At 40.7% G+C, this 25997-nt stretch overlaps 1 protein-coding gene across 1 annotated transcript; it reads left to right on the plus strand.

The window, feature by feature from the left end:
- Positions 1–1136: 1136 nt before the first annotated feature.
- cdh10a (cadherin 10, type 2a (T2-cadherin)) lies at positions 1137–25664 on the plus strand. Its single transcript, XM_063874022.1, has 12 exons — positions 1137–1374; positions 6393–6737; positions 12793–13087; positions 15046–15165; positions 16766–16933; positions 17016–17197; positions 17944–18197; positions 18718–18854; positions 18981–19102; positions 19775–19883; positions 20647–20898; positions 23607–25664. The coding sequence occupies exons 2-12, from the start codon at positions 6528–6530 to the stop codon at positions 24095–24097; spliced, it is 2340 nt and encodes a 779-aa protein (XP_063730092.1). The 5' UTR covers positions 1137–1374; positions 6393–6527; the 3' UTR covers positions 24098–25664.
- Positions 25665–25997: the final 333 nt, after the last annotated feature.

Here is a 25997-nt window from a genome sequence, read left to right on the forward strand (position 1 = left end):
TGCATTTTTATTAATCTGGTGCAGGGAGTTTGAGCTGATAATCTATTCACGCTGATATCGGGAGATAAAACTTCAACTGGGGTGAGGTTGGCCCGTCAAACTGCTGCTTTTCTTAAATTATTCATCCACAGTTCAGCTCAGAGTGGCGTCCCGTGCATTTCAAAGCCCCTTCAACTGACCGTTTATCTGCTCCAGGTACATGTTGGGGACCGATATCGGCATCTAATAAGGTATTGCTCCTCGTCTCACCCCTTAGCATCAAGCAGCCTGATGTATGACCCCCTCTCCATTCCATTCAGTTGAATTAAACTGCTATATCACTCAATAGGCACATGCTGTATGGAGATGTATTGATATGCATCCAACATGGAGCATGTAATGAGAAGGGATGACAGAGTGCCTGGAATGCATTTGCACCTGCCACAAACCGCCGGCCAAGGCAGCGGGACGAAAGAGGAGGATGAAGACGAACAGAGCACCCCCCACCCCCCACCCCCCCACTGCTGTGAGGCTGATTTACAAGTTATGGCCTTTTTCTCCTTCACTCCGCTGTCATTGAAAGAAGATTAGATGGGGCAGATTGCTTTAGACATCAAACATCATGCCGTCGATCCGTCATAGCAGTGGCTTTTTAGCGCAGCCTCTCATGTAGAGAGCTTTCTGGATGCATTCACAGTTTGAAAAAAAAGAAAAGGCTGTGTACGCTGCCAGCGTCTTCAGCCTCTAACCTCCCTGTTTCTCCATTCCACAGTCAACTGATGCTCACTGGGATGTAAGGGCACAATTTTGTCCCCTAACCCCCCCCCCCCTTCTCCCTCCCCCGCCTCCCTTTTTCTCCCTGCCTTTGCTTTTCTGCCCATTTTCTCTCTCCCCTTTTCTTTATCGCTAACTTGTGAATGGCAGCCAATCAGGGGCAGAGTCGCCTCAGCTTCAGCCTCGGTGACATCCACCGCCAGAAGTGATGCACTGCGAGAGAAAGAGAGAGGAGGGGAGGGGGGTGAGGGGGAGGGAGGGACATAGAAAGAGAGAGAGGAGATGATAGAAAGAAAGTGTAGAGGAGGAAAGGGATAGAAGCCAGAGAGCGGGGAGGAGAAATGGAGCGAGGGAGGGCAGAGAGAAAGAGAGGAGCATAGAGTGAGGGAGGCGAGCAGGCATTAGACTCTCTCTCTCTGTTGCACACACACACACACACACACACACTCACACACACACACACACTGCCATACACATTCGCACCAGCTGTGCTGTTGTCAGTCTTGGAATGTAAGCAGTGCCGTGAGGAGTCACATTCTCCAGCGCTAAGCACTGCTCAGGAGTAGGGACCGAGCGCTCAGTGACACAGATGGATGCTAAGCTGTGAAAATCAAAAGAAAGGTAAGGGCTTCTTTTTTCTGCTGATTAATGTTTAGGGATGTGTTTCTATGTTGTCTGCCTCCAGACTCCAAGGGATGATGTGCTTTTTTTGTGTTGCTCTGTGGCAAAGCTACACTTACGCAGCAGTGTGGAGATCTCATGAAAAAGAAGAGTTGCAACTTCAAAGAGGTTTATAAACGCTCCGTCGGCTGAACCAGGCGAATGATTAGACTCTCTGTTCAAAACTCTAATCTAGAATGTGTCTTCATCATTTATTTATGTACAGGGTGAGCTTGAATATAGGAAAAAAAAGAGTATGTGGAAGTAGGCTCAACATATTCGATAGACATTTTAACTTTAAGATGAATGATGATGCCTGAAAATCGTAAATAATTGCCACTGTTTTGTTTATTTTTCCTTTAAAATTAAATGAAATGCAAAAAAAGGGAACAAACCCATGACACCTGTCAGACAGGCTACATGTGTCACTTTAATGTCATGTTGTCAAGATATAAGCTTAACTTTGTAACTAAAATCAGAAGTGCTTCATTCTACTCGGTGCTTTTCTAACTCGATACTGCACACCGAGAGCCATGACCATATGTACATGTGGAGATAAATGATCATGACTATTTGCACATGTAAAATGTTGTCTGCAAGTGTGCTCGCACCCGCTTAAGTGTCAGTGTGTGTTGCTGTGTGTGTGGGATGCAGTGAGGGCAAATCAGACTGGTGATGTGCTCCTGGCAGATTTGATGGAGAGGCACTGTACCATTCCTATCTCTAAAAACGCATGGTGGTGTCTATCATGGTGTTCGAAGCAGCGCGACGCGAGCAGCCAACAGTGTTGCTGAGTATGTACATGCACGTACCCTCCACAGCACCAACTTAATCCAGCCTAACTCTTCTTCCCTCACTTTAAGTCCTCGGGTGTGTTGCCTCACACACTCCGACAGCTTTACAGGCACCAAAGTGATGTATCGGGGTGTAGTAATGTGCACCGGGTCACCCATGTAACGCCATTACTGTTTAGTGCAAATTAGCCACTAACACGCTCCCTGAATTATTGTCAGATATGGAGTGACCTTTCCGTGTTAAAAGAGAAAAGAGGTGGAAATCTATTTCCCCCTCACAAGCTCTCGTGAACATTCACACTGCTGCTTCTAAACGGATGAAAAATACGAGCTATGATAGTGAGGAAACACTGAACAGAGGAGGAAATATGGCTATGTTCTCACAATGGAATGGACATTTTAGCCAGTTTTTATTATTCCAGCATCATTATATTCTTTTGATGTGGTTGCTGTGTGTCATTTATTGTGATGCAGCTATGCTACCCTGAAAAAGTATTCCCTTGACATAGTTGTTTGAAGTTAAATTATTATTACCTTGTTAAAACGCCTTCAAAAGCAATCATGAAACAGGCTTTTTTTTACATAAATGTAATTGCCGTCAACACACCCTTTTCAAGAAAGAAGGCCCTCCCTCATTTTAAAAGTAGCTTTCAATGGGGAAGTGTGCACTGTATCCCAAAAATTGCTCAGAGGATTTCAAAACATGAGTGAAGCTTGCTGTGGTTTTCCAGAGACTGCAGCCGGTGCAGCAGACTTCTGAAGGTCTAGGGCTCCACCAAGTGGAGGTTTGCACAGGTGCTGCGGCTCATGATAGATTTACACTCTGTCCGTGCTGCTCTGACAAACCAGCGAGCAATCACAGGAGCTACTCAAACTGCCAATCATAAAACGCTCGTTTTTTTGTTTTTGCACCCAACTCACATGTACCGTTAGTGTTGGTCAGTGCGGTAATGCTGCATTTACCAGCCGTAAATCCTGCTGTTGGATAAAGGTATGAGTGATCAACACTCATGATGGCGGCAGTTTTGTGACCTTGCAACCTTCCTTTGCCCTCTCTCCATCTTTTTCCCAAGGAATGTACCTGCGTCCATGTTTCTATATGATTCTCATAGTCACTTGCTGAAGTCTTCAGCTGAACAACATGTACACAGTGTTTGAGTACAGCCATTTAAAATATGTGTGTAGCATAGAGAACGTCTTGGATGGTAGGTGGTTAAATATGTCGTCCCGCCCTAGTTCAGTCTGCATGTGTGTAGAAAGGTGTGTTTTTCTGTCTGTGTGTTGGTTCTAGAACCATAACAAATGAACACGTATTTAATGTTCTTGCATATAATTCACATTTAGAAAGTCTGCTGACATTAGAAAAATGTGGCTCTGTGCTAAATGTCAAGGAACTAGATCTACTCAGTATACCTCAATGAAAGTGCAGTTTACCGTTAAAAACACATACACAGTGCGATGCATTATTCCATGTGGTAAAGGTTGCAGCAGCATAGAAAACAGATGGTCAATTTAGGTGTTTATATTCTCCCATGTATGGAGGATTATCCACTTATTATGCATGCAAGACCTCTAGCAAAGCCAGACTTTCGCTGCACATAATTATTGTCCTCCTAAAGTCAGGGAAGCCATAAAAGTGCTTAGTTGCAGTGCTCAGTTTAATGTTTGTGGGGCAGCCTGGATGTTCAATTTACGGATGCATGTGCATTTAAATTCTCACAGACTAATGTGCAAGGCTGTGCTTTCCTAGGAAGAATATCCTGATGAACAGCTAGTTTATATCTGTTCAAAGATATTCTTATTCAGCAAAAAAAAAAAGAATGTATAATTTTGGAGATTACAGAAATGGAGCACAGGAGAGCTCTCGCCAGAAAGTGTCTCAGCCAAGATTAATAAAAACAACGCTAGACACACTTTTAAAAGCATATTAACCATTTTGTCACTTTGCATATCTTTTTTTTTTGTTAATGCCGAGCCGTATAAGCTGTCTACGACTTAATGTAATCATAAACAACTTTCTTTTAATAAACCCCAAAATGTTAATAGGCTGAATGAGTGGAGATAACTCAGCTTGAGCCTATAGGATCTGGCACGTATTCAGCATGCTCATTCATCCTTTAATGGAGTGTTTGGAATAATTCTGAAAAGACACACTGGCCCTAATGCTTAATAGGCACACCACATCAAAGATTAATATCCAGAATGCTATTAAAACTCAAGGACAGGCTGGAAAGATAATTAGAAAATGCAATCACAAGCATCAGACTAGATTAATTGCAAGGCGGCGTTTCCAGATTTCGGAAAATGCACATGTCACACTCATGCCACGTTATGAGCATGCACGGCAAAATATCGTAAAAATGTAGCAGGGATCAGCAATTTGAAAAAGTATGTATTTGTGTTATCTCTTTCCCTGCTGAAGCAGTACGATGACAATATTTTAATGTACGCTGCGGTGTCAGAGAAGGACACTCTGTAGAAATATGTTATCATGATTATAAACTACTGAAAGGTTTGCTTCAGTTGGAACCTTGAGAAGTTACATTGTGCTTTACCTTTTTCATAATTCCTAATAGCAATCCATTTCAAACTTTATCCAAGTGAGTCGAAAAAGTATTCAGAACACTTGAATATGATTGCTGATTAAACAGATTCAACAGTCTGAGTGACTGAGAAGGAGCAGAATGATGATGTTTTATGTAGAGATCTCATTAGCTCACTTATTTGATATTCTATTCAAAGGATTACATTCATTTATATGCCGTACTTCACTTTCATCACTTGAACCATAATACTAATTGTTCATGTGAATAGTCCCACTGACAATGCAGTCCTTATTGAAGAGCTCTGGACACAAAGCAGAGGGATTGCTAAACTAGCATGTGCCTTTACCCAGCATTCCCTGGGGTACACAGTGAGCGCTTGTCAGGATAACTCTGGTACTCTTAGTCCTTAATACGGGAATCCTACTAAATGGGCTCTTTTAGAAAGAGAGGCAAGATTTATTAGGATTAGCTTCCAAAAGACCATAAATTATGCATGCACACCCAAATTACCTATCAGGATGAGTCCTGGTGGAGACACCGTCTGAGTGAAGTATCAGAAGGAAGCTAGGAATAACACACAATGGTTTATCACAGAGAGAAACATGGGGGCTATTTTGGTTATTTGTTTCTTTGGAGACACCATTTCATATTTGGTACAAATGTACGGAATAATTCACAGATCACTACCACATGCATATAAATGGGAGATACCATCTTAGAGAAAGGAATACTGAGTGTATTATTGTACCTGCAATAAAAAAAGGGATACAAAAGGGTACTTTGTTTAGCTGTCCTGCTAATAAAATACAACACATTGCTTCTTGAAATAAAATATGAATGAAAATAATTGACCACATTATTCTTTTCATAGCATTAAACCAGGCCCAAACCCAACAGATATGTATTTTGAAGGACAATGCATCTACAGTGAGCAGTGGAAGTTTCTCTGCAGCGCTATAACTGAATGAGCGTGAAGCGGGACATAAAAATAAAAAGTGAGTTTGAGTCGAGTGTTTTAAAGTGGTGCCTATTGCTCATGTCAGAAGCACTGGGCTCCTAGAGATGCCTGTGTTCTGCTATTCAAATATCCTCACACACTGTGAAGCACTGTTTGCGAAACATCAGTAATGCAACTTATAATTAGTGAAGTGCTGCTCGGTCTTTTACTGCTCAAACACAAGGACACAGAGTGACGCCAGGGAGATGAAGCTGCAGTGAGTTAACTTAATTGGACAAAGGCACTGTGATGATTGCAGCTTTTTGATGATACATTATTTACAATGCAGTCATTATTTTTTATTTGTTGCACTCGGTAACTCCTACAGGAATAGGTTGGAATTGGTATTGCAAATGTTGTTTTCCTTTGAGTTGACTGATCTTCCAATCACTGAATTAGCACATTTAAGATCTCCTTCAATCACACCACATATGTGCTGATTAAATAATTAGCTGCCCTGCAAGCACGACTTGAAAGAGGTCGATGGCATACAGGGTTGCTGTGTACATAATTGTTGACCTTGAATATTCAGTCATTGGTCCAGGTCTTCTTCTACACTGCCTGGAAGTACAGCCCATTGTAAAGTACATGCATACATGTTGTGAATGTTATTTTTGACGGAAGTGTATTCTCTTTTCACAGGGATTTGAAGGACTTCCAAGCGAGGAATACAATGTCTGTTCTGTTGACACTGCCTTCCAGTGTTCATCCTATCAGAAGCTCATTACAATACTAACAACGAAGTCATCAAGGACATTTCCCAGCTGATTGGATACCATGATAACCAATCAGGTTCTGCTCCTCCTGATGCTCTCTATCCTGTGGCCCAGTACGGCCCTGCCTTTCACACCTGGGAATATTGGGAATCTGTTTGGGATGCCAGACAGTGATGGGAGAGTTCTTCAGCGGTCCAAGCGTGGATGGATGTGGAATCAATTCTTTCTGCTCGAGGAATACTCAGGAAATGACCATCAATATGTCGGCAAGGTAAGATGCCAAACGCATTGTCTGCACACTAATTATGGAAGGTTTAGCTTGTTGAGGTAGTGTTTGATGTAATTGGCTGAAGACGGATGGGCTGCCAGAAATCTGGCTCTTACAGGCACAGTTAACTGGAGTTATCTGATACACAGCGAGTGCACATAGACTGCTCTCCTTTCCTTCTGTCTGCTACAGTCCTTTCAGCACTCTTGCTGCTCGCTGAAAAATATACTATTCTATCAAATAAAATCGCATTGATGCCAATAAACTATGAGGTGAGTTGTTTTTATCACTAAATATGAAGTCAGTTTCACACTGTGATCAATGCTGAAATCAGTCAATAATACCAAGGATACATGAGCCCATTCAGCTGGAACTTCCTGCTGGTAAGACTTGTTTAACACCAAGGCTTTAGAACATAGAATCTCATTTGTCTTTGTTCAAAAATGAAAGATACATGGACATGGTTTCATTTGACACATGGCAAAAAGAAAAGGAATGACAGAGGGCAGAGCTTCAATCACACCTCTCTGAAAAACACCTACCGTTTCAGCTACGTCATTTAGATCCATTTACTCATTTGTTGTTTGTAAGCTCAGTTTACACACTTTCACCAAGTTTCCTGAACATTGCAATAGTAACCATAACATCCTTGGCCAAGTTAATAAAATAACCCTTTAGAAAACGACAAAATGCAGTATTTTAAATCAAACTCGGGCAATGCACACACCTTTTAGAAACACTTCACACAAAAAACATACTCTTCAGGGCCAACCCTCTTTGTAGGAGCTCTTCAAAGGTATATATCTGATCATTAACTTCAAGTTAAGGCCTGGACATGTCAAAGTTTAAACAGGTATAAGACTAAAACCGCTCTTAGATGTATAAAAAGTAATTCTTACAAGACGCTTTTCTCCAAGAGTTTCAGGACGATGCTCTTCCCTCCCGCCTAGATCAGAGAGGTTCTTGTCAGCTCACCCCTGCTAGCACTATGGAGACAGGTGTGATAGGGAACGCTACAGTTATCAACTTGAGGGAGGGAAATGAGGTGACTGTCGACAGCCAATTTTCTCCGAGGAAGCTGGCTTTCATCACACACCTCATTCTCCGGAGTAAACAAGTGTCTAGTGCAAGGTTGAGTAGGGGGATATGACAACTTCTTTTGCCGAAACCATCATCCTGATGTGGCGAAGAGAAAGGAACAGCAAAAAAATAAATGGAATATGGAGAGAAGGAGGAGGAAGAAGAAAACAAATCAATCAAGAAGGCCAATGAAATTCACCTTGTTGTGTTATGTGATGAAGCAGCAAAGTGAAAGCTAACTGTAAATGGGGCCATCCCTTGATGTCAGGGACTGGTGTGATGTGACTTTCTTCTTGACTCTTTGATGCTCTCTGGCGCCATACTTCCCGTGGCATGACAGCAATCGCATTCACCAGTTCCCAACTCTTCCTGTGTCCAATATCATTCACTATTAAACTGTCAGAAAAACATGCGGCTGTAATAAATTACTGCAGGGGGAAAAAATGGGGCAGACATAAAGTGCCATTGTACTTTACAGAGGGAGCAGTGGCGATCCGTATCACTAATTCAATCAGTTTGACTTTAGATAGAGAGACAGACTGTTGGCGACAGTCAGATACAGAGAACAAGTCAAATAATAGATGCAGAGATAGATAGAGAACAAGCCACGGGTTTGAAAGATAGAAAATGAGCAGAATTGCTAAAAAAACAAACATTGGATCGAGCGATTGCTAAATCAACAGTGAGTTCATCGGTGCCTGTTCTTTAACTTTATTTATCTTTCAGTCAGAAAAGCCAAACCGTTTCTGGGTGCAGCTGTTCAAATCCTGTTTGTCCTTCTCATGTTTGACAGTCAACTGAATATCTTTTGGTTTACACTGTTAGAAAGACACAACATGAAACTGATACACTAACATGGTGAATGTCATACGTGTCACTATTGCTTTAACATTTAATTTAATCAAGAAAACAAAATAAGTGACGGAGGATCAATAACAGACATTATCGTTAGCGGTAGCCATGCAAACAAGATGTGAGAGTGATGGATGGATGGAAAACAAGTTTATAGTTAAATATTTCAAATGCAATAACTTATTGATGAGTTACTCCATTAAAAATGGATCAACTATGTTAACTGATTAATAGTTAAGGGACATTTTCAAGCAAAAATAACAACCTTTATCTGGTAACAGCTTCTTGGTTCTTCTTCTTTCTTATTATTTCAGCATTTCTTTTGGTTGTGTACCTTTGGTCAGGAAGCTATTTGAAGACATAACCTCAGGCTGTGGAAAAAAAAACTAAAAAAACATTCTACCTTTTTTAAATATAGGAAAACAATCAATTGTTGCGGCTGTAATGGATACATCAATGGCTGAACGAAATAGTGGCTGGATAATAGCAATTGCAAATAAACAAACAAATAAGAGGGGGGGAGAGAGAGCGAATGATAAAGAGAGAGAGAACTAAGAGACTAAATGCAAAAAGCACTTTCATGCCCAGCACAAAGCCATCAAAGCCTTGATGGTCCTCCTCATAAAGATCATTTAATGGCCTTTGCGGTGCACTGTGGGAGACCTTGTTTATTTCACATTCAATCAAAGCTCTCCAATCAACCCACACACACTCAGTAACTGTCACTTGAGGTTGAATTCCTGATTACGCCAATCAGGTGTGATGTAAAGAACTGCCAGGCTCTTGCATAGCTCACTTTTTTCACTGAAAAGGAAGCAGTGCGCCACTCTGACTGCACCGTATAATAAAATGCAGCTCGTGCTGCTTATCAAGGTGTTCAAAAAGCACGCTGCTTTGAAGCTTACATACTGAGTGGTGCTGACGGATAGCCCGTAGAATGATAAGAAAAATAACAGCATTAGCCAAAGGAAGGTATTGAGTTCTGTCAACAGAGAAAATGAGCATGGTATATTTTGATGATTGTAAATATACTATGCAGGGGATGTGCGTTTATCAAGCGTAAAGCCCTCAAGTCACATTGTAACTGACTTTCACGGGGCCAGTAATGAGTGTGAGCACCCAGTGTGTGCAGCTGTGGTGCCCTACTTCTTAAGCAGGGCTGTGAAGTGTGAGCACTTGCAATGCTGAGCAATACAAGCACAAACTTTGGATTCTGGAGCATTTGAGTGGCGTGTTTGAAGTGAACTAAATCCTATTAAACTAACGCTGCACGGTATTGTCTTGTGCTGTTTTATATTAGAATATTCAAGGTTGCTGACTTTGATGTGTTAATATTTTGCAAATAAGTATCAGAGATTTTTTGAAGGCATTGTTCGATACATTTCTGAACTGCAAAGCACAGTAGAGATAATGAAAGCGGTAAATTTAACTAGCTCGCTATACATTATAGTACAGTGTTCCACAAGTAAAGGATTTTTGCCTGTGTCTTAAGCGACGGAGGGAAAGAGGGAGGAAGAGTAATTATTCTGTATCCATTCTGCACTCTATTCTGCTATCTCCTCTTTGCAGCACAGAGTAATGCTAACCAGAGACCTGACAAGAATTGCCAATGATTTTGCCGCTTTGCAGACAATTCCTCAGTGTTTGTGCAAGGCGATTTCACTCATCAAGGCTCTCTTCTGTGCTTCTGTTGTAAGGCCTTGCAAAGGCTGTGTTTGTGCTGCAAGGCCTTGAAAGGAGAGCTACTAAATCTCTGCAAATATAGTGTGGTACTGTGAACATTTGATTTTGTTAAGGCTGTGAGTAAAAAAACAAACATTTATCAGCGGTATCAGTGCCTTTTTTCCTGCTGTAGTAGATGTTATAGATTTACAATACATGCTAGATGCAGAGTTTATCTCGCTGTGACATAAAAACATGCCTCTGTTATATGTCATTACATATTGATTCAGCCTGCTTTCTACACTTCAAGCCACAACCCTGAATGGGTTCAATAATAACCGTTTCTATGGGACTCACCTCCACAAATCTAATCTTAAATCTCTGTGTTTTTAGTCAATGTGGATGAACGGGAGCACTTTTATTTTAGATGGCATGTTATATCATGATAACAGTTCACAATGCTCACCTCTGCAAAACTCCGTCCCTGCACTACTACTCCGTGATGAATCTATATGGCCACGCGATGATCTGTTTACCCATATGATTAGGAAGTTGACGTTATGTAGACATTGGATAATTAGATAAAGTGCACAAGGTAAAGGCTTGCAGGCACACACGTATATTGGAAATATGTAAAATGCCTGGCACAAGGTTCTGTAAAGACTGTGAGATTCCTATTATCCTGCAGACAGCTTGGCTGCATAGGGTGCAGGCTCCTTTGATGGCTCGTTGTTTGTTGTTTTCGCTTCTCAGATTCCTTTTTACAGGATTAACAACCAAGAATGGAAATATGGTAATAATCAGATGAAAACTACTGAAGAATATAATCAAAAGATTTAGAAAAAATGCAAATCAGTGTGGTCCGACTGGGTCTGAAAATGGTATTGGTCTAATTATCACACTGGAAGCAGAGAGGTGTGTTTGAACGTTAACAGTTGTGAATATCAGTGATGAAATACGTTAGTTGGTTCAGCGTTGCTTACCGAGCATGTCCCTATGTGTGCAACCGACATACAGTACCATTACATAGACAATTAAATTCAAAGCAGAGGAAATGGGACTGTGGTTTCTTTTCCCCAGGAGAATGTGCGCCTACCACAGATATGAAACCCATTTCAATGCAAAAATTCATACAAACACTCTCCTGCTCACCAAAATTAGCCTGTCATTCACAGTCAATAGCAGCAGCAGCCTTCACATCCATAACACGACATAAATCCTCTGTTCCCTGGTGTACAGCTCCGGATAGAATGCATATATCTACAAACAATGAAAAGACTGTAATAAATGGGAAATGTAAATCAAGAGTTGATATTTCATTGTAATAAACTTTAGATAGAGTTCATATGCAACACAAATAAATAATCAAACATGACACCAGAAAGCGCACATAGTTCATCTGAACCAGTGGCAATACATTTCTAATTTCCCATTCAAAGACTTACTGTTGACATCACTCTTCCCAAATGTCGGAAAAAATAATTAGTTTCCTCACAGCATGCGGACATTAATATTAATAAGTTGCTGACGTACATTCTGTGTCCCTAACTACTTGTCATTTAAAATGTGAACCCATGAGATGGTGATCTAAATATATCTGCTGACAGATCCAGTACAGTAATGAGCCTGAACCAAGTGTCGGTCACAGTATTCCACCATTACTCCTCCGTGACACTTGCGGCCACTTTAAGGTGATGGATAGGTCAGAGGTGACTAATTTTAGCAATTGTTGCTGTAGGTCAGGTTTTCATCATTTTTCAAAGGCCCAATTTGGAAGAAAAATCAAAGACTAATTGGATCTGAACTTAGGGAGGATGTCAAAGTTTGACACAGGGTTCAGAGGCAATGGTATGTTCTGAGACTAAAACAGATCGAGGTCTACGTTGGTTTGCACCATTTTTCCAGTGCTCACAAAGACTGTCACAACATTTTCATCCATCTAGTGTATGCTGTATATGCATGGAGTTCATTCAAATTACAGCTAGTCAGGTGAACACATGTTAAATACACTTTTCCCAAAGGACAAGTAGAAGCTGCATCTCCAGTAGGAACACATACACTGTGTGAGGACAGTAGGGTGTAAAAGTTCACTAAAGTTAGTTGAAACTGCTGCCTGTGATAGCATCCAATTAAAACAAGGAGAGAAATAATTGTCCACAACGGATTTACGCCAACAATGAAAAGCTAATTATTTTAGTGGTGCCTAAATAAAAAGGACATACATTGACACCCATGGCCAGAAATGTAATTTGTGAATCGTTGAGCCTGTTAACAATGTCAGGGATTTGTTATAAATGAGTGATTTGAGGGCAATTTATTTATGAGAATATAACTTTAAGATATTGGTACTATTAATTTCACCACATGACAGCAGTGTGTTTTCTTGTCAGTCTCAAGTGCATGTTAGAAAACCCCCTCCATCAATAAAGTTTGCCTAAATAAAATGTGTCAATTTCCTTTCCAGCTGCACTCCAACATGGACAAAGGTGAAGGCAATGTGAAGTACGTTCTGACCGGAGACGGGGCGGGCACCCTGTTCCTGATCGACGAGAAGTCTGGGGATATTCATGCCACAAAAAGGCTGGACAGGGAGGAGAAAGCCATGTACACGCTCGTTGCAAAGGTCTTGGATCGTAACACCAACGCAGAGCTGGAGCCCGACACTGAATTTAACATTAAAATTCATGACATCAACGACAACGAGCCAAAGTTTGCAAAGGAAATCTACTTCGCCAGTGTCCCCGAAATGTCAGAAGTTGGTGAGTAATGGTTGGTTTTATTTTTAGGGATCATTTATTTGTCTGGATAAAATGCCCAAGACTTTTGGGGTACAAAGTTGAGATGTGAGAATGTTCTCCTCATCTGTTTTGTATTCTAAAATGTTGATTGGGCTGTTAATTAGCCACTTATACAATTTGAGGAAATCACCTTAGAGCATGGTTAAAAAAAGTTGTGTTTAAGGTTTTCTTTAGACTAATTAAATAATGAATCAAGAACATATTCAGCACATAGACCTATACATGAATCACTTTTCAGCCAATAGAATGCTGCAAGGAAGACTTCTCAGGCACGCCGTATCCAGTTGTTCAAAGTTATTTCTGCTTTTTTGGGATTGTTATTTGTTTGGTCAGGTTCATTGGGCATTCATATCAAGTAATGCCATTTGTCATTTTTAATAGGCAGCAGAAATATTGGAAGTTTAGATTGTCAAAGTATTTCCAATTAAGGATTTGCTTCATTGCGCTTCACTTCATCCCATTCAAGTCATATAAATAAACCAATTGGCATGGATATAAACAAAGCGTATGAAAATAATGCATTCAGCCGGTAATCAATCCTTAATTATGCAGCCACAAATTAATACACAGGAGCAATCAAGGGTAAATCAAAACCCAATTGTCTATATATGACAAACAACAATGACCTACTTGATATTCATAATGCGCTCTGCTTAGACTTCTCAGCTGCATGGATACGTGCTAAAAGGTGGGTCAGGGTCACCACTATTTGTCTCCGGACTGATAAACTGCCTTATATGTTCAGACTGAACACACTTGTTAATCAAGCCAGCCAGCCATGAAGAATCAGCGGCTCCCCTTTAAGCTATCAGTGCTGGGACTAAGTGGGACAGATGTTCAAGGGTTCATTAGTATGCACGGAGACAGTCAGACCCAAACAGGACACGGCAGAGGTCCCCTGAATGCCAAGGACAGTATTTGCAATGTGGCATTATTGAAACGCTCGGGTGGATTATGCACAACTTTATATGGAAGTGCCTCAATGACAGGATATGTGAGAGGAACCACGTTCTTTTAAAAGCTTAAATATTCATGGGTTATATTTCTTTGGCACACACATGACACACATTCAAGCACCTGCCACTTGGTTTTTGGAGGCTCTTGTGTATAGGGTGGTTTGAGTTTTAGTGATATGATACTGAAGGTGAGACTGCCAAATAAAACTTTGTGTACCGGGTGCTGGGTGCATTGCCAGCTGGAAATATGAAAGGCAGTGTCCCTGAGCACACACATACAAATGCATTGTCCCTGAGCACAGTAAATGTATTCCAGCACCGCAGTAGAAGCTTGTCAGTATGTATCTAATGTTGCCGCACCTCTGGCTCTGACAACAGAGGTCAGTAAGAAATGCATCAGTAATATAACCTTGCTAGGCTAAAGGCCGAACTGGTTGTGTGAATTTAAATATTACAAACAACCTCTCATATTACTTTTTTTTAAACACACTTCCCCACTCTACATCGATGTATACTACAAAAACATGTACATAGAGGGTTTCCTTACATGACACATTCACATATGTACAGCTTAAGGACAATCCTGTAATGGTTTTGTTAACAGGCAATGGTAAATATTTGATTTATCAGAGTGAATCACTACCTGAGGAGAGAGAAACCTTCACTTCAAGGATGGATGATGTAAAACCTCTCAGTGTGTGACATTTAAGGGATCCCTGCACTAGGACACCAAGGTTTAATCAAAGCGATGTTTTCACTGATGTGCCAGCAGAGACCCAGCTGTAGTCAGAGCTACCATTCCTGTTTCACAGTTTTACAAACAGTGCCAGTTACTGTGTTTTATTAAAACTACCAGACACCACAGTGATGGATTTGCCAAATTGATTTCTTAGTTATAGATAAAACATGATTGTGTTACTGAGAAGTAATTGTGGCTTTACATTTTGCATGTTCTTTCTGCAGGTACATCTGTTGTCACAGTGACTGCCAATGATGCTGATGATCAAACATATGGGAACAGTGCCAAGCTTGTGTATAGCATTCTACAGGGACAACCATATTTCTCTGTGGATTCTGAAAATGGTGAGCCAAACCCAGCAGGATCTGTTGGCTGCAGTTTCTGATGTTATGCATGGTTATTGCATTGTGTTTCTGAGGAATAAACAATGAGGAAAAGGATTAAGCTTCTCTGTTTAAAACTCAATATTAAACTCTACTAAACCAATAACATATTTACTTTGGCTGAAATGTCAGCTTTAGTAGTTGATAGCATGAACCTTATGTGTTTAGTAAGTATGACATCAATAACTGAGCTTAGTTTCACAAGCTCTGTCTGTATATATGTATTTCTCATTTCAGAATAAAGTCCCTGCTAAATATCTACTATAGAGTTTCACACTGACTAGTGTCAGAACAGTCTAAAACTAATCATCACCGCTCTGAAGCCCCTCACTCAACAATCTGTCAAGCAGCCGGCCCTGCAGCAGCCAGTCAAGCTGCCTGTCAATCAGCCGCAGCGCCTTTAATCCAGTCATATGAATAGTCAAGATGCCAGTGCAGAAGATAATCCTTCTGTGGGGTGAGCAGGCTTATACAAGCACCTCCACACACCTGAAATATTAGCTGTTCCTTCAGCAGTCACAAGTGGTGTGAGGAGAGGAGCATTAGTGCAGGATGTTGACACCATGACAGGCAAGCTATACAAAATTGAATACAGAAAAAGCAAAATGGTTCATATGTTGGTAGCAGATACTCTTACTGGGTATACATATTCAGTGGAGAGAAAGAAATGATATGTGTAATGCAACCTTCTTTAAGTTAGTAATGTATACATTTTAAATCTGTAATTGTTTATAATCAATAGTCAAATTATGAACTGACAAATACTGCCGTGCTATAACCGTTCCACAAACATTTGTATCTGTATTTGACGTCAGAAACCACGATAAAATGGTCCCTTTTCTGTGATTAAAACGCTAAAAAGGAAACACCTATTCCAGTCATTTTTCAAATTATTTGCAGCATGTCCAAAATTAGATTTAAGTAATGTCTGACAAACTGGGCTTTTTTTCTTACTTGCCATCTTACCGAGAAATCGATCAAACTGTCAATTTCAGTTTCATGCGCATTCTGTACAGAAAACAGCTCTGTGACATCGTGAGCAGGATGCAAAACCATAAAACTTTGCTTTCGAAGAAGTGCAAACTGTCTTATTTACACGTTGGATGTGTTTATTTGACATATAGAGAAAGAGAAACAACTACATCTGATCAAACACAGCTGGGCTCTGTGTGTACGCAGCCCAGCAGAAGTCATCTTTAATCCAAATGTCTGTGTTATATGACATACTTAGTCCTGTGTGTGGTGAGGTTCAAAGTCCTGCTCTGTGTAGGCACATTCATCTCGACCACCTCCCACGACACATGCTTTCCTTCTGACACTAGAAAAACGTTGCCAGGGAACATAATCCAGGCAGCATTTACATTTCCCCTCAAAACATAATTGGCAAACCAAATTAGTAGAATACAAATGAAATGTTCTAGAGGACATGGTTGAGCACAGGGATGGAATTGATCTTTTTCTTATCTCGTTTTCAGTAAGGCAGCAAATACATTTTCTGAAATGAAGTTTTCCATTAAATTGTCGAAACTGATGGAAAGCATGTTGGTGTTTTTCTCTTCAGGCACCATCAAGACAGCCCTGCCTGGCATGGACAGAGAAGTGAAGGAAAACTACCAGGTTGTGATCCAGGCTAAAGACATGGCCGGACAGATGGGGGGGCTTTCAGGGACCACAACAGTCAGCATCACGCTCTCCGATGTGAACGACAGTCCGCCGCGCTTTGCTAACCGTAAGAGCAAGGCCATTTATCCCTCAGTGAAACGATTTGTACTGCGCCTTTAAAGAGCTTTTAATTCCCTGTCTGTGTATAGACTCCTTCCGTGTGACTGCTGTGGAGTCGACAGAGATTGGTGGAGCCATTGGACGTATAAAGGCGGATGATCCAGATGTTGGCCGTAATGCTGAGATGGAGTACAGCATTGTCGGGGGTCATGACATATTCAACATCATCACTGATCAAACCACACAAGAGGGAGTCATTATAATAAAAAATGTAACTATTTTAATTCCCAATATCCCTTTAGTCTGTGTACTATAGGTTTTGTGGCATACCACACATGGCAACCAGCATAAAAAGCAGCCACCGTGAGCATGTGACAATTACTTGATTGATAATGGCTTCGCAATCACACAAAACCCTACTGCTAACAAGTCAAGTGATTTCAAACAGCTGTAATAAAGAGCATACGAGAAATTCTGTTAAAGGTAATACTTTTAAATACAAAAGCATTTCTAAGAATTCAATGCAATTTATGAGCATTTGTATTTCTATAAGGACGAACCACAGACGAACCAATGGAATAAACGCCTTTGAAATGCTAGCTGGAATTCTGATTCAGATCAATAAGTACAAATATGATAATTTTGAGAAATCTTCTTTATCTCGTCCTAATATGTACGTTTAACTTCCATTGAAAGAAAGAATAATAGAGTTTAAGAGAGATTTCATTTAAGAGAGACGTATGACTGAACTTTTTATCCAACGGGAGTGTAAAATCTGATACTATAAGCCTGTGAAATGAATAACATGAAGCAGTCTTTTGCTAGAAACTCTTTACTTTCCCCGTGAGATCTCTGAGATCAGTATTCCTCACTTGGTTTCACAACTGAAAATTTGGAGAATGAATAAGATAAAGACAGACAAATGAAATGCAATGAATTGCCATTTTAAATCCTCAAGGCTGTTTTTCTTTAACAGAAAAGTCTACTGCTTGACTTCTTATGCTCTTTCATCTTCAGGCACTGGATTACGAAACTAAGAGGGACTATGAGTTCAGAGTGGAGGTGAGAAACACCTACTTAGACGCAAGGTTCATCCACGGTTTGCAATTCAAAGACTACGCCACAGTCAAGGTAACCGTGGAGGATGTAGACGAGCCTCCGGTCTTCACCAGGAACCCTTACATCATCGAGGTTCACGAGGACACCGCTGCTGGCAGCTTCGTCGGTGTGGTGTCAGCCAGGGACCCCGACGCTGACAACAAGCCAGTCAAGTATGATACCAGACACAGTGACAAATGTTGAGACCCTAAATAGAGCCGCATGCCAAATCACAGGATATTATTCATGGTTCCCTCCTGGTTATTTCCCAGAGGAAAATGGCGGTGGCAGCCCTGTGAAGTGAATAGATGCTGCTTATTTCCAGAATTATATAAGTCCTCTGTGGCACTGCACAAAGTCAAAGTGAAAGGACCTAATTTGCTGTATCGATTCACACAGCTCAGCACCTCCATTCCAAACATATGGCGCCCGTCTTCTCTGACAAGGGAGATGTAACTCTCGGCCCGAGCCGCATGCTGTATTGTGTTGCATATTCAAATTTCAGTTGAATATGAAAGTTGACAATGACAAATGAGCAGGCAGGGAAGATGTATCACCCTTTAACATCGCAGAGTGTGGAACATGTATTTGGCAATGAGTGATGCACTGTTTGTAAGATGCAATCTACAGATCTGCATCTCTTATAGAAGCAGTGTTCACTGTTGTGAAAAATGTTATGTTGTTTCTTCTCAGATACTCCATTGATCGGCATACAGATCTGGAGAGGCTGTTCAACATCGATTCTGTGAATGGCACCATCACAACCCTGAAAGCCCTGGACAGAGAAATGTCCAAATGGCACAACATTTCCGTGGTGGCCACTGAAATAAGTACGATTCTTATTCAACGCAGCAATTCCTTAAATGTTGCCTTTACTCTTCTGTCTAATTGCTCTGTTTATGTCTAATTCATCAAAACACGTGCTGATGCTATTATTTTTTAACCATGTTTTTCAGATAACCCACGACAGACAACTCGAGTGCCCATTTTCATCAAGGTTTTGGATGTCAATGACAACGCTCCTGAGTTTGCGATGTCCTATGACACATTTGTCTGTGAGAATGTCAGAGCAGGACAGGTGCGTACTCATCATCTTATTGAATGTGGATGTGTAATGGCTACTGGTATCATTTAAGTAGATAATACTCATTAAATCACTGCATTATCGGATAGATCCTTGTAGTAAATAGACATCCTTAAGGAGTGATTTTATTTGATATGTATGTGTCAGAGCTGCACGATCTTTAGAATATATGAAGAGAAATTAAATGAATCCGAAGGCACAGAGCAGTTATGAAGAGAACCATTTTCTACGTCTGGAAACAGTTCCCTTTGTCATGGGGCAAAGAACCAAACAGAAGTTGGCAGTGATCATACCTCAGCTCCTTCCTGACATTTACAGAGGAAGTGTCTGCCTCTGCATTGCTCACTCTCTGTGCATGCTGTGTTAGTGCACAGCCATTCACAATGCAGACACATGTAATTATAGTTTTGGAGTTTGAAGAGACAGCAAATCCTTTAATTAACCAGACACCTCTCACTATTTGCAGATTAGTCTAAAGTCTAGATCTGATTGCTGAGAAGTTTTTGTGTTTTCCTTTTAAGGCAAAGTCTTGGCAATAAAATGCCTCACAGTGTTAAATATTGTGCTGTGTGCCAAGTGATTAAGAAGACAATGCTTTAAATTTAACCAAGTAGAAGCATTCAAAGCCTTCATGTGTTTTCTCATACTTTGCTCTGTTCTTCGCAGCTGATTCAGACAATAAGTGCTGTTGACACAGATGAACCGCTCGTTGGACACAAGTTTGTCTTCAGCATAAGTGCCACCAATCCAAACTTCACCATAGTTGACAGGGAAGGTAAGATACACATGTATTTCATGTTTACTCTAAACAGCATAACCCAGTGTCCTAAATAATCCAATAACACATAGACATTGTAAGTCTATATTAATTAATATAGGTCAAAGTTGCAGATAAGAACCAAATGTATATATTACATATCTATTTAAGAACATTGTATACTTTTCCAGTTAGGAGTTGTAGGGTTTCGATTGACTTTGACATGTTTCTTGAAAAGCTTTGAAATGTCCAAATGTGTTTAACCAAATAAATGAGCCAAAGAGCCATTTTGAAAATATATGTTGCTTTTTTTGAGATAATTAAAAACATTTATACTCCCAATGCATTACTAACCGCATTTCTTTGGGAGAGAGAAATTAAGAGGTTGTTCAACTGTTCAAAGTGCATTCCCTTTCCATTTAGTTTGACGGATTTATTTGAAGTGTGGCCATGCGTAACCACCATGCGTATGTCCTTTAGCTGAAGACTACTATATGATTACTAATTAAGCTGTGTTTGCTGAAAAACTCTAATCTCAAAGAAACATTGTCATTTAAAACAGGTTGTTACTAAGATGCTTAGTGTTTGTTTAACTACTATTTAGACAACTTTACTCATGGTGCTAGTAATTATAAATGTCCCAGTAAAGCTATTACGAGCTGTCCGTCACAGCATAAAAAGAGAAGGGAAAACAAAGATTGCAATTATATCCTTTATAATGGCTTAGCTAAGTGAAACATCTCCTTACTGACAAGCTTTACCCATCTGCATCGTTCCGCAGATAACACCGCCAATATCCTGACGCGGAGGGGGGGGTTCAGCCGGCGTGAGATGAGCATGTACTTCCTGCCTGTTGTGATCTCAGACAATGACTACCCCATTCAAAGCAGCACCAGTACACTGATCGTGCGAGTGTGTGCTTGCGACAGCCGCGGAAACATGCAGACCTGTAACCCCGAGGTGTTGCCCTTCTCAGATGGCCTCACAACTGGAGCTCTGGTGGCCATACTGCTCTGTGTCATCATCCTGCTCAGTGAGTATGAGCACATGTGTGTGGCCATGTATCTGATCTGTGTTGATCTGCTTTGTGATGTGTTTCTTTTAATGTTGAGCTACATTTTGGTTTGTGCCTGAAACTCTTCTCTTAATCAAGTCAATTTAATGAATTCTGCCCTGAAGCAAAAATCCTAAATTGGCCTTGGACATCATAAAACATACAACTTTATCCTTAGACTCTCAGATAATCCTTTGCTATACCCCACCCCCTAGGTACTGTTACTATGCATGTTAAACTTTCCTTTTTGGCTAAGCACATGTGGTAGCAGATTATTTCATTGACATTTAAAACAATGGGTTTAACATTTTGAACAGAAGTTAACAAAGCATGCATCTCATTTCTAGCCAGTCATCCCTGATTGTTGCTCCTCCAGTTGGTTGCAATGAGGTTACCTCTTTCTTTCAAAACCATGAACCTGTAAAAGGATTGTAAGCAGCACTAGACTGCTCAAGACTTAGCCAGGGTTGATTGAAGGATCACAGTCTCTGTTTTTTGGGTTTCTTTGTATCAGTTCAATCAATTCCAAAGATTATCCTTGTGACAAAGATCCCCCTGTCCTTAAATTCACATCAACCTTAATGGTATGAAAGGACTATGATTTCTAGTAAAGTATCTTTCAAATCATCTTCGACCTCATTTGCTACAAGAGCTGTTCAAAGAACAAGCTCTCCTTTCGGCATCAAAGGGCATTTTTTCGATTTACCTTTTATAGGTGGTGCTTTTATATCCATGCCCTGGGCACAGGACACACAAAAAGTGAGTACAGTGAGAGCTACAGTCAGGCCTAGCTTTCATAAGTTCTATGCTGCAGCCAATTCAAGGTGCTGAAGTCAATAACATGGCCCAGAGTGTGTTGCTTTGCTCGAGTACGGTACATGCTTCTGAGCGCCAACATGGATGGGTGGAAAAGGTGAATGGCTCTTTGCGATAATAGGGTCTGTCTCTACAAACAGGACATTGATTAAAAGCTGGCTAAACTTGCAACAATCAATCAAATATAACTACAATTTTGCATTTCTGGCAGCAGCCCCCATTCTGGATTTCAGCCACTTAGAGTTTTAATGTTTTAAAACTATGACTGGGACATTGGTGATACATAGAGAGGATGTTTCCGCCTAACCAATCACCCTGAATTATTCCTCGAGTATTTTACATACATACAGATATTGGAAAAACACTGATGGTGTCAGTTATTTAACCCGACAGTATAGGATACTGCAGCATTATCCAAAATGTCGGGCACCTGCTGCAAACTTCTTCAGAATTTAAAACAGGTCCAATTAATGAAAAGTTGCTTTGCAAGAAAGAAACGGGGCAGGCGTGTTTCCACATAGTGTTATACACAACCGTTCTGAGTGACAAAATAGTAAGTCCCATTCATTGTCAAATAAATCTGCTTTACAGAAAAGGTTACATGTTCCTTCCTGAGATCCTTAAGCACCACTCCAGCCCCCTCCTCGTGATCCAGTGCAGTATGTAACATCATACAGGGCACAACAGCAACTGTGCCTATCATTTTACCCAGCAAAAAGCAGAAATGTGTAGTGCAAGGGCATATCAATAAGTAATGGGTTTCAACTGTCATTGAACTTTGCCTCGCTTGGCAAAGCACAATGCTTGAAAGGAAAGGAGCATTTATGACTGACTAGGCATTGTGACTGTAGGATACCCTACGTACTGTTGAGTTCCTCGATAATATGGTGTTCCAGAATGAGTCTATGCATGCATATGTGTGTCTCTCTTTTTTTGCCATTTGATCTGTACCCTGACTAAGCTCGCGACACAAGCAAATCATAGTATCGGCCAGCTTTTCTTCCATCTGCTTGTTCAAACTCCAGATTTTAAACTCCGTGTCTGGTGTTGGGCAGATTTTCTCTCACATATCCAATGTACTGAAGGTTAAGCTCCATGCTCTCCTCTTGAGCAAAATATCATGACATCTGCTCATTATCTGACGCTTTTCGCGCTTGAAGCCCCTGACAGACTGTCTCACTCACCTCTGCTTGACTCCGACAGGCAGGCGCTGAGCTGGAACGGCTCTCCCTATATGCTTCTCCTTATTGCAGCCCTCTGCGCTTTCTAAAATGATGGCACTGGTCAGTCAGAAATGTTAGCAGAGATCCTTTAAACTGCCACCTCCAGGTCCATAAAACCCATGTGGAAGGTATTGTAATTATCACCCAGGTGGGAGGCCGATAGACAACTAGAGTACCTGCTGGTATGGCAAAAACAGAAAGACGCCGGTGGTGAAGCAGCATTTGTTCCTGTCCTAAGAGACATTGCTTCTTCTTTTTCTGAAGATTTATGGATTTATTAAAAAAAACTTGCTACCAGCAGTGCCACTCTCTGGAAGCATGCTCACCCGGCAATTTCTGATTGTCTTTTTACTGCTGAGAGAAGAATGATGGAGATGTGAAGCGACGTGCAGGGGGGAGAAGAAAGGACACTCTAACCGCCTCGCATTTTATACAGTGAATGTGTCGTTCAAGGGAAAAAGAAAGAAAAAGCTTTTTCAATGAATCTTTAATAATATGAGGTGAATGCCTGAGGCAGTGTTGGGGATTCATAACTGGTAGCAAATGTGTCTCCCCTCTGCGCTTCTGCTCCCCGGTGCTCTTTAATGCATGACACATGTTAGCAGGCACACAACTTATGCTGAGCTTTCTCCCACTGTTTTTGTGTAGTGATCGTGGTGCTGTTTGCTGCCCTGAGGAGACAGAGGAAGAAGGAGCCTCTGATCATCTCCAAAGAGGATGTCAGAGACAACGTTGTCAGCTACAACGATGAAGGGGGCGGAGAGGAGGACACTCAGGCCTTTGATATTGGCACACTGCGCAACCCAGAGGTGATGGATGCTAACAAGCTACGCAGGGACATCATACCTGAAATGTTGTTTCCCTTTCGGAGGACATCACCTATAAAGGATAACACTGACGTCAGAGACTTCATTAACGGGAGGCTTCAGGAGAACGACTCGGACCCGACAGCGCCCCCATATGACTCCCTGGCTACGTATGCTTACGAGGGCAGCGGGTCACTGGCTGAGTCCCTGAGTTCACTGGAGTCTGCCGCCACTGAGGGGGACCATGATTACGATTACCTCAGCAACTGGGGACCACCATTCAAAAAGTTGGCAGAGATGTACATAGCGAAGAGCCCTGACAGGGAGACCTAGACAGAGCCATGAGGTCTCTCTTTTTCCAAGCCTATATTTTGTCTGTTTATCTAGCTAGCTAGCCAGACAGCTATTTGTCTAGTTAGTTAGCTAGCAAGCTAGTTGACTGTCTGTCTACCTATCTATCAGCTATATATATGTTTATCTGTCTAGTTTGCTAGCTAGCTCGCTAGTTAACTAGAAGTCTTTTTGATTCTCACACGTGCGTGCACGCACGAACACACAAACTAAATATGTTGCAATGGACTTGTGGATGCTGAAGTGGAATTCAAGACTTGAACTGAGTTGAACTTTCTCATTAATGGAGATAGAGTATAATTCTCAAAGTTTTACTGTTTTTGCTCATAATCAGTAAAGATGCCTTTGGATTTTAGGATTTTTTGTGAACATTGGTGTGGACAATGTGTTTTGTAATTGACCTGAGCGATAGTAGTATTGTATACTATCAATGTTTAATGGCACTGGATTGGGTTTGGGTGGGGTAGGGAAGGAGTCGTGTGGTTTTTTCAGCCACCTCCATTAAATACTGTACATGTACAAAGTGTTTTTAATGATGGACATCCTATATACTATTTGCTATCTTTGTCTGACAAGCAATGTTCATGTGAGTGGTTGGTGCAGTTTATTTGTAAAACTGTGAATTCATTTCATCATATATGTGTAATATGTAACAGAAAGTGTGTGTTGTAGGAAAAGCGTCATACACTGACAATTGTTTGAATGCTGAGTCATATTGTTTTATATTTATATTTTTATACTTATTTTCGTAATAAAATGATGTAAAAGGAGGTTTTGTTGTTACTGAAGGGTATTTGGGAACTGTAGGTCCGAACACACCCCGTGATGTTATTCTAAAGAAAAGGTCATGTTTTCAAACTGTTGCATCCACAAACACATACACAGAACTGTCTGTAAGGACTGGGATAATAAAAGTCATGTTGAGATTAATTAATGCTATTAGTCCAAGGTCGGTGTACTTAAGGATTTCATATCAGCGTTGCAATGTGAGTTGTTTAGACAGGATACACATTTTTTCTGAATAAAAACAACACAAAGAGACAACATGTAATGAAACAAACAACACAAGGAAAATGGTTTATGCAAGGAGAAGGGTTCCTTGTGTGGTATAGTTATTTAGAATTACAAACGAGACTTAAGGAACACACACTATCTTCGGGAACATCATGATTGAATCTCTCTAAATTAGACGTCCTTATGAAATATAATAAACATACCCATAAGATGAAGTCTCCTAACTTACAGAACAAAAACCTCCATGTACTCTCCAAACATTGCTGGCTGATTAGTGGGCAGCTGTAGAGATGACAATACCTCCAATCACTGCCCTCCTCACGTGGATTCACTTGCTTTAAACAGCTGAACAGCTGCCAGACGCCCGCTGAACATGCTGTCCTTTTTTTGGATGTATGATTCCTGAAGTACGCCCAACATGTGTACGGTACCCAGAGGAATTCAAAGTTAATTTTCTTGTTGTAATACCAAAGCTTTGTTAGTCTACTCAGAAATAATGAATACATTTGCAGCACTTTAGCTTGGAGTTAAGCTTTATTTTGTGTCATTCAATGCTCCGACAGTTGCTCTTTAAAACAAGACACAAGAAATAAGGATTTCAAGATAAGAATCTAACAGCATTGGTCTATTTCTGTTTAAAGAGGTACTAAGAATAGTGGCTCAAACCACACTATTACTTATTAATGTCAACAAAAAGACAAAGGCATTTTTGGGGGGGTTTTTGCAAATCCTCATAGCGCATCTATTCCTGGAGATCCTGCATATATTTATTATTGTTGGAAATAAAGAATGCTATAAATTACAATGGAAAGAGTTATGTGGTGATTCAATTCAGCAGTAAAGTCTAATCAATACTAATGCAAACCAA

Source organism: Eleginops maclovinus, chromosome 21 (assembly GCF_036324505.1).
Source record: "Eleginops maclovinus isolate JMC-PN-2008 ecotype Puerto Natales chromosome 21, JC_Emac_rtc_rv5, whole genome shotgun sequence".
NCBI classification, from domain to species: domain Eukaryota; kingdom Metazoa; phylum Chordata; class Actinopteri; order Perciformes; family Eleginopidae; genus Eleginops; species Eleginops maclovinus.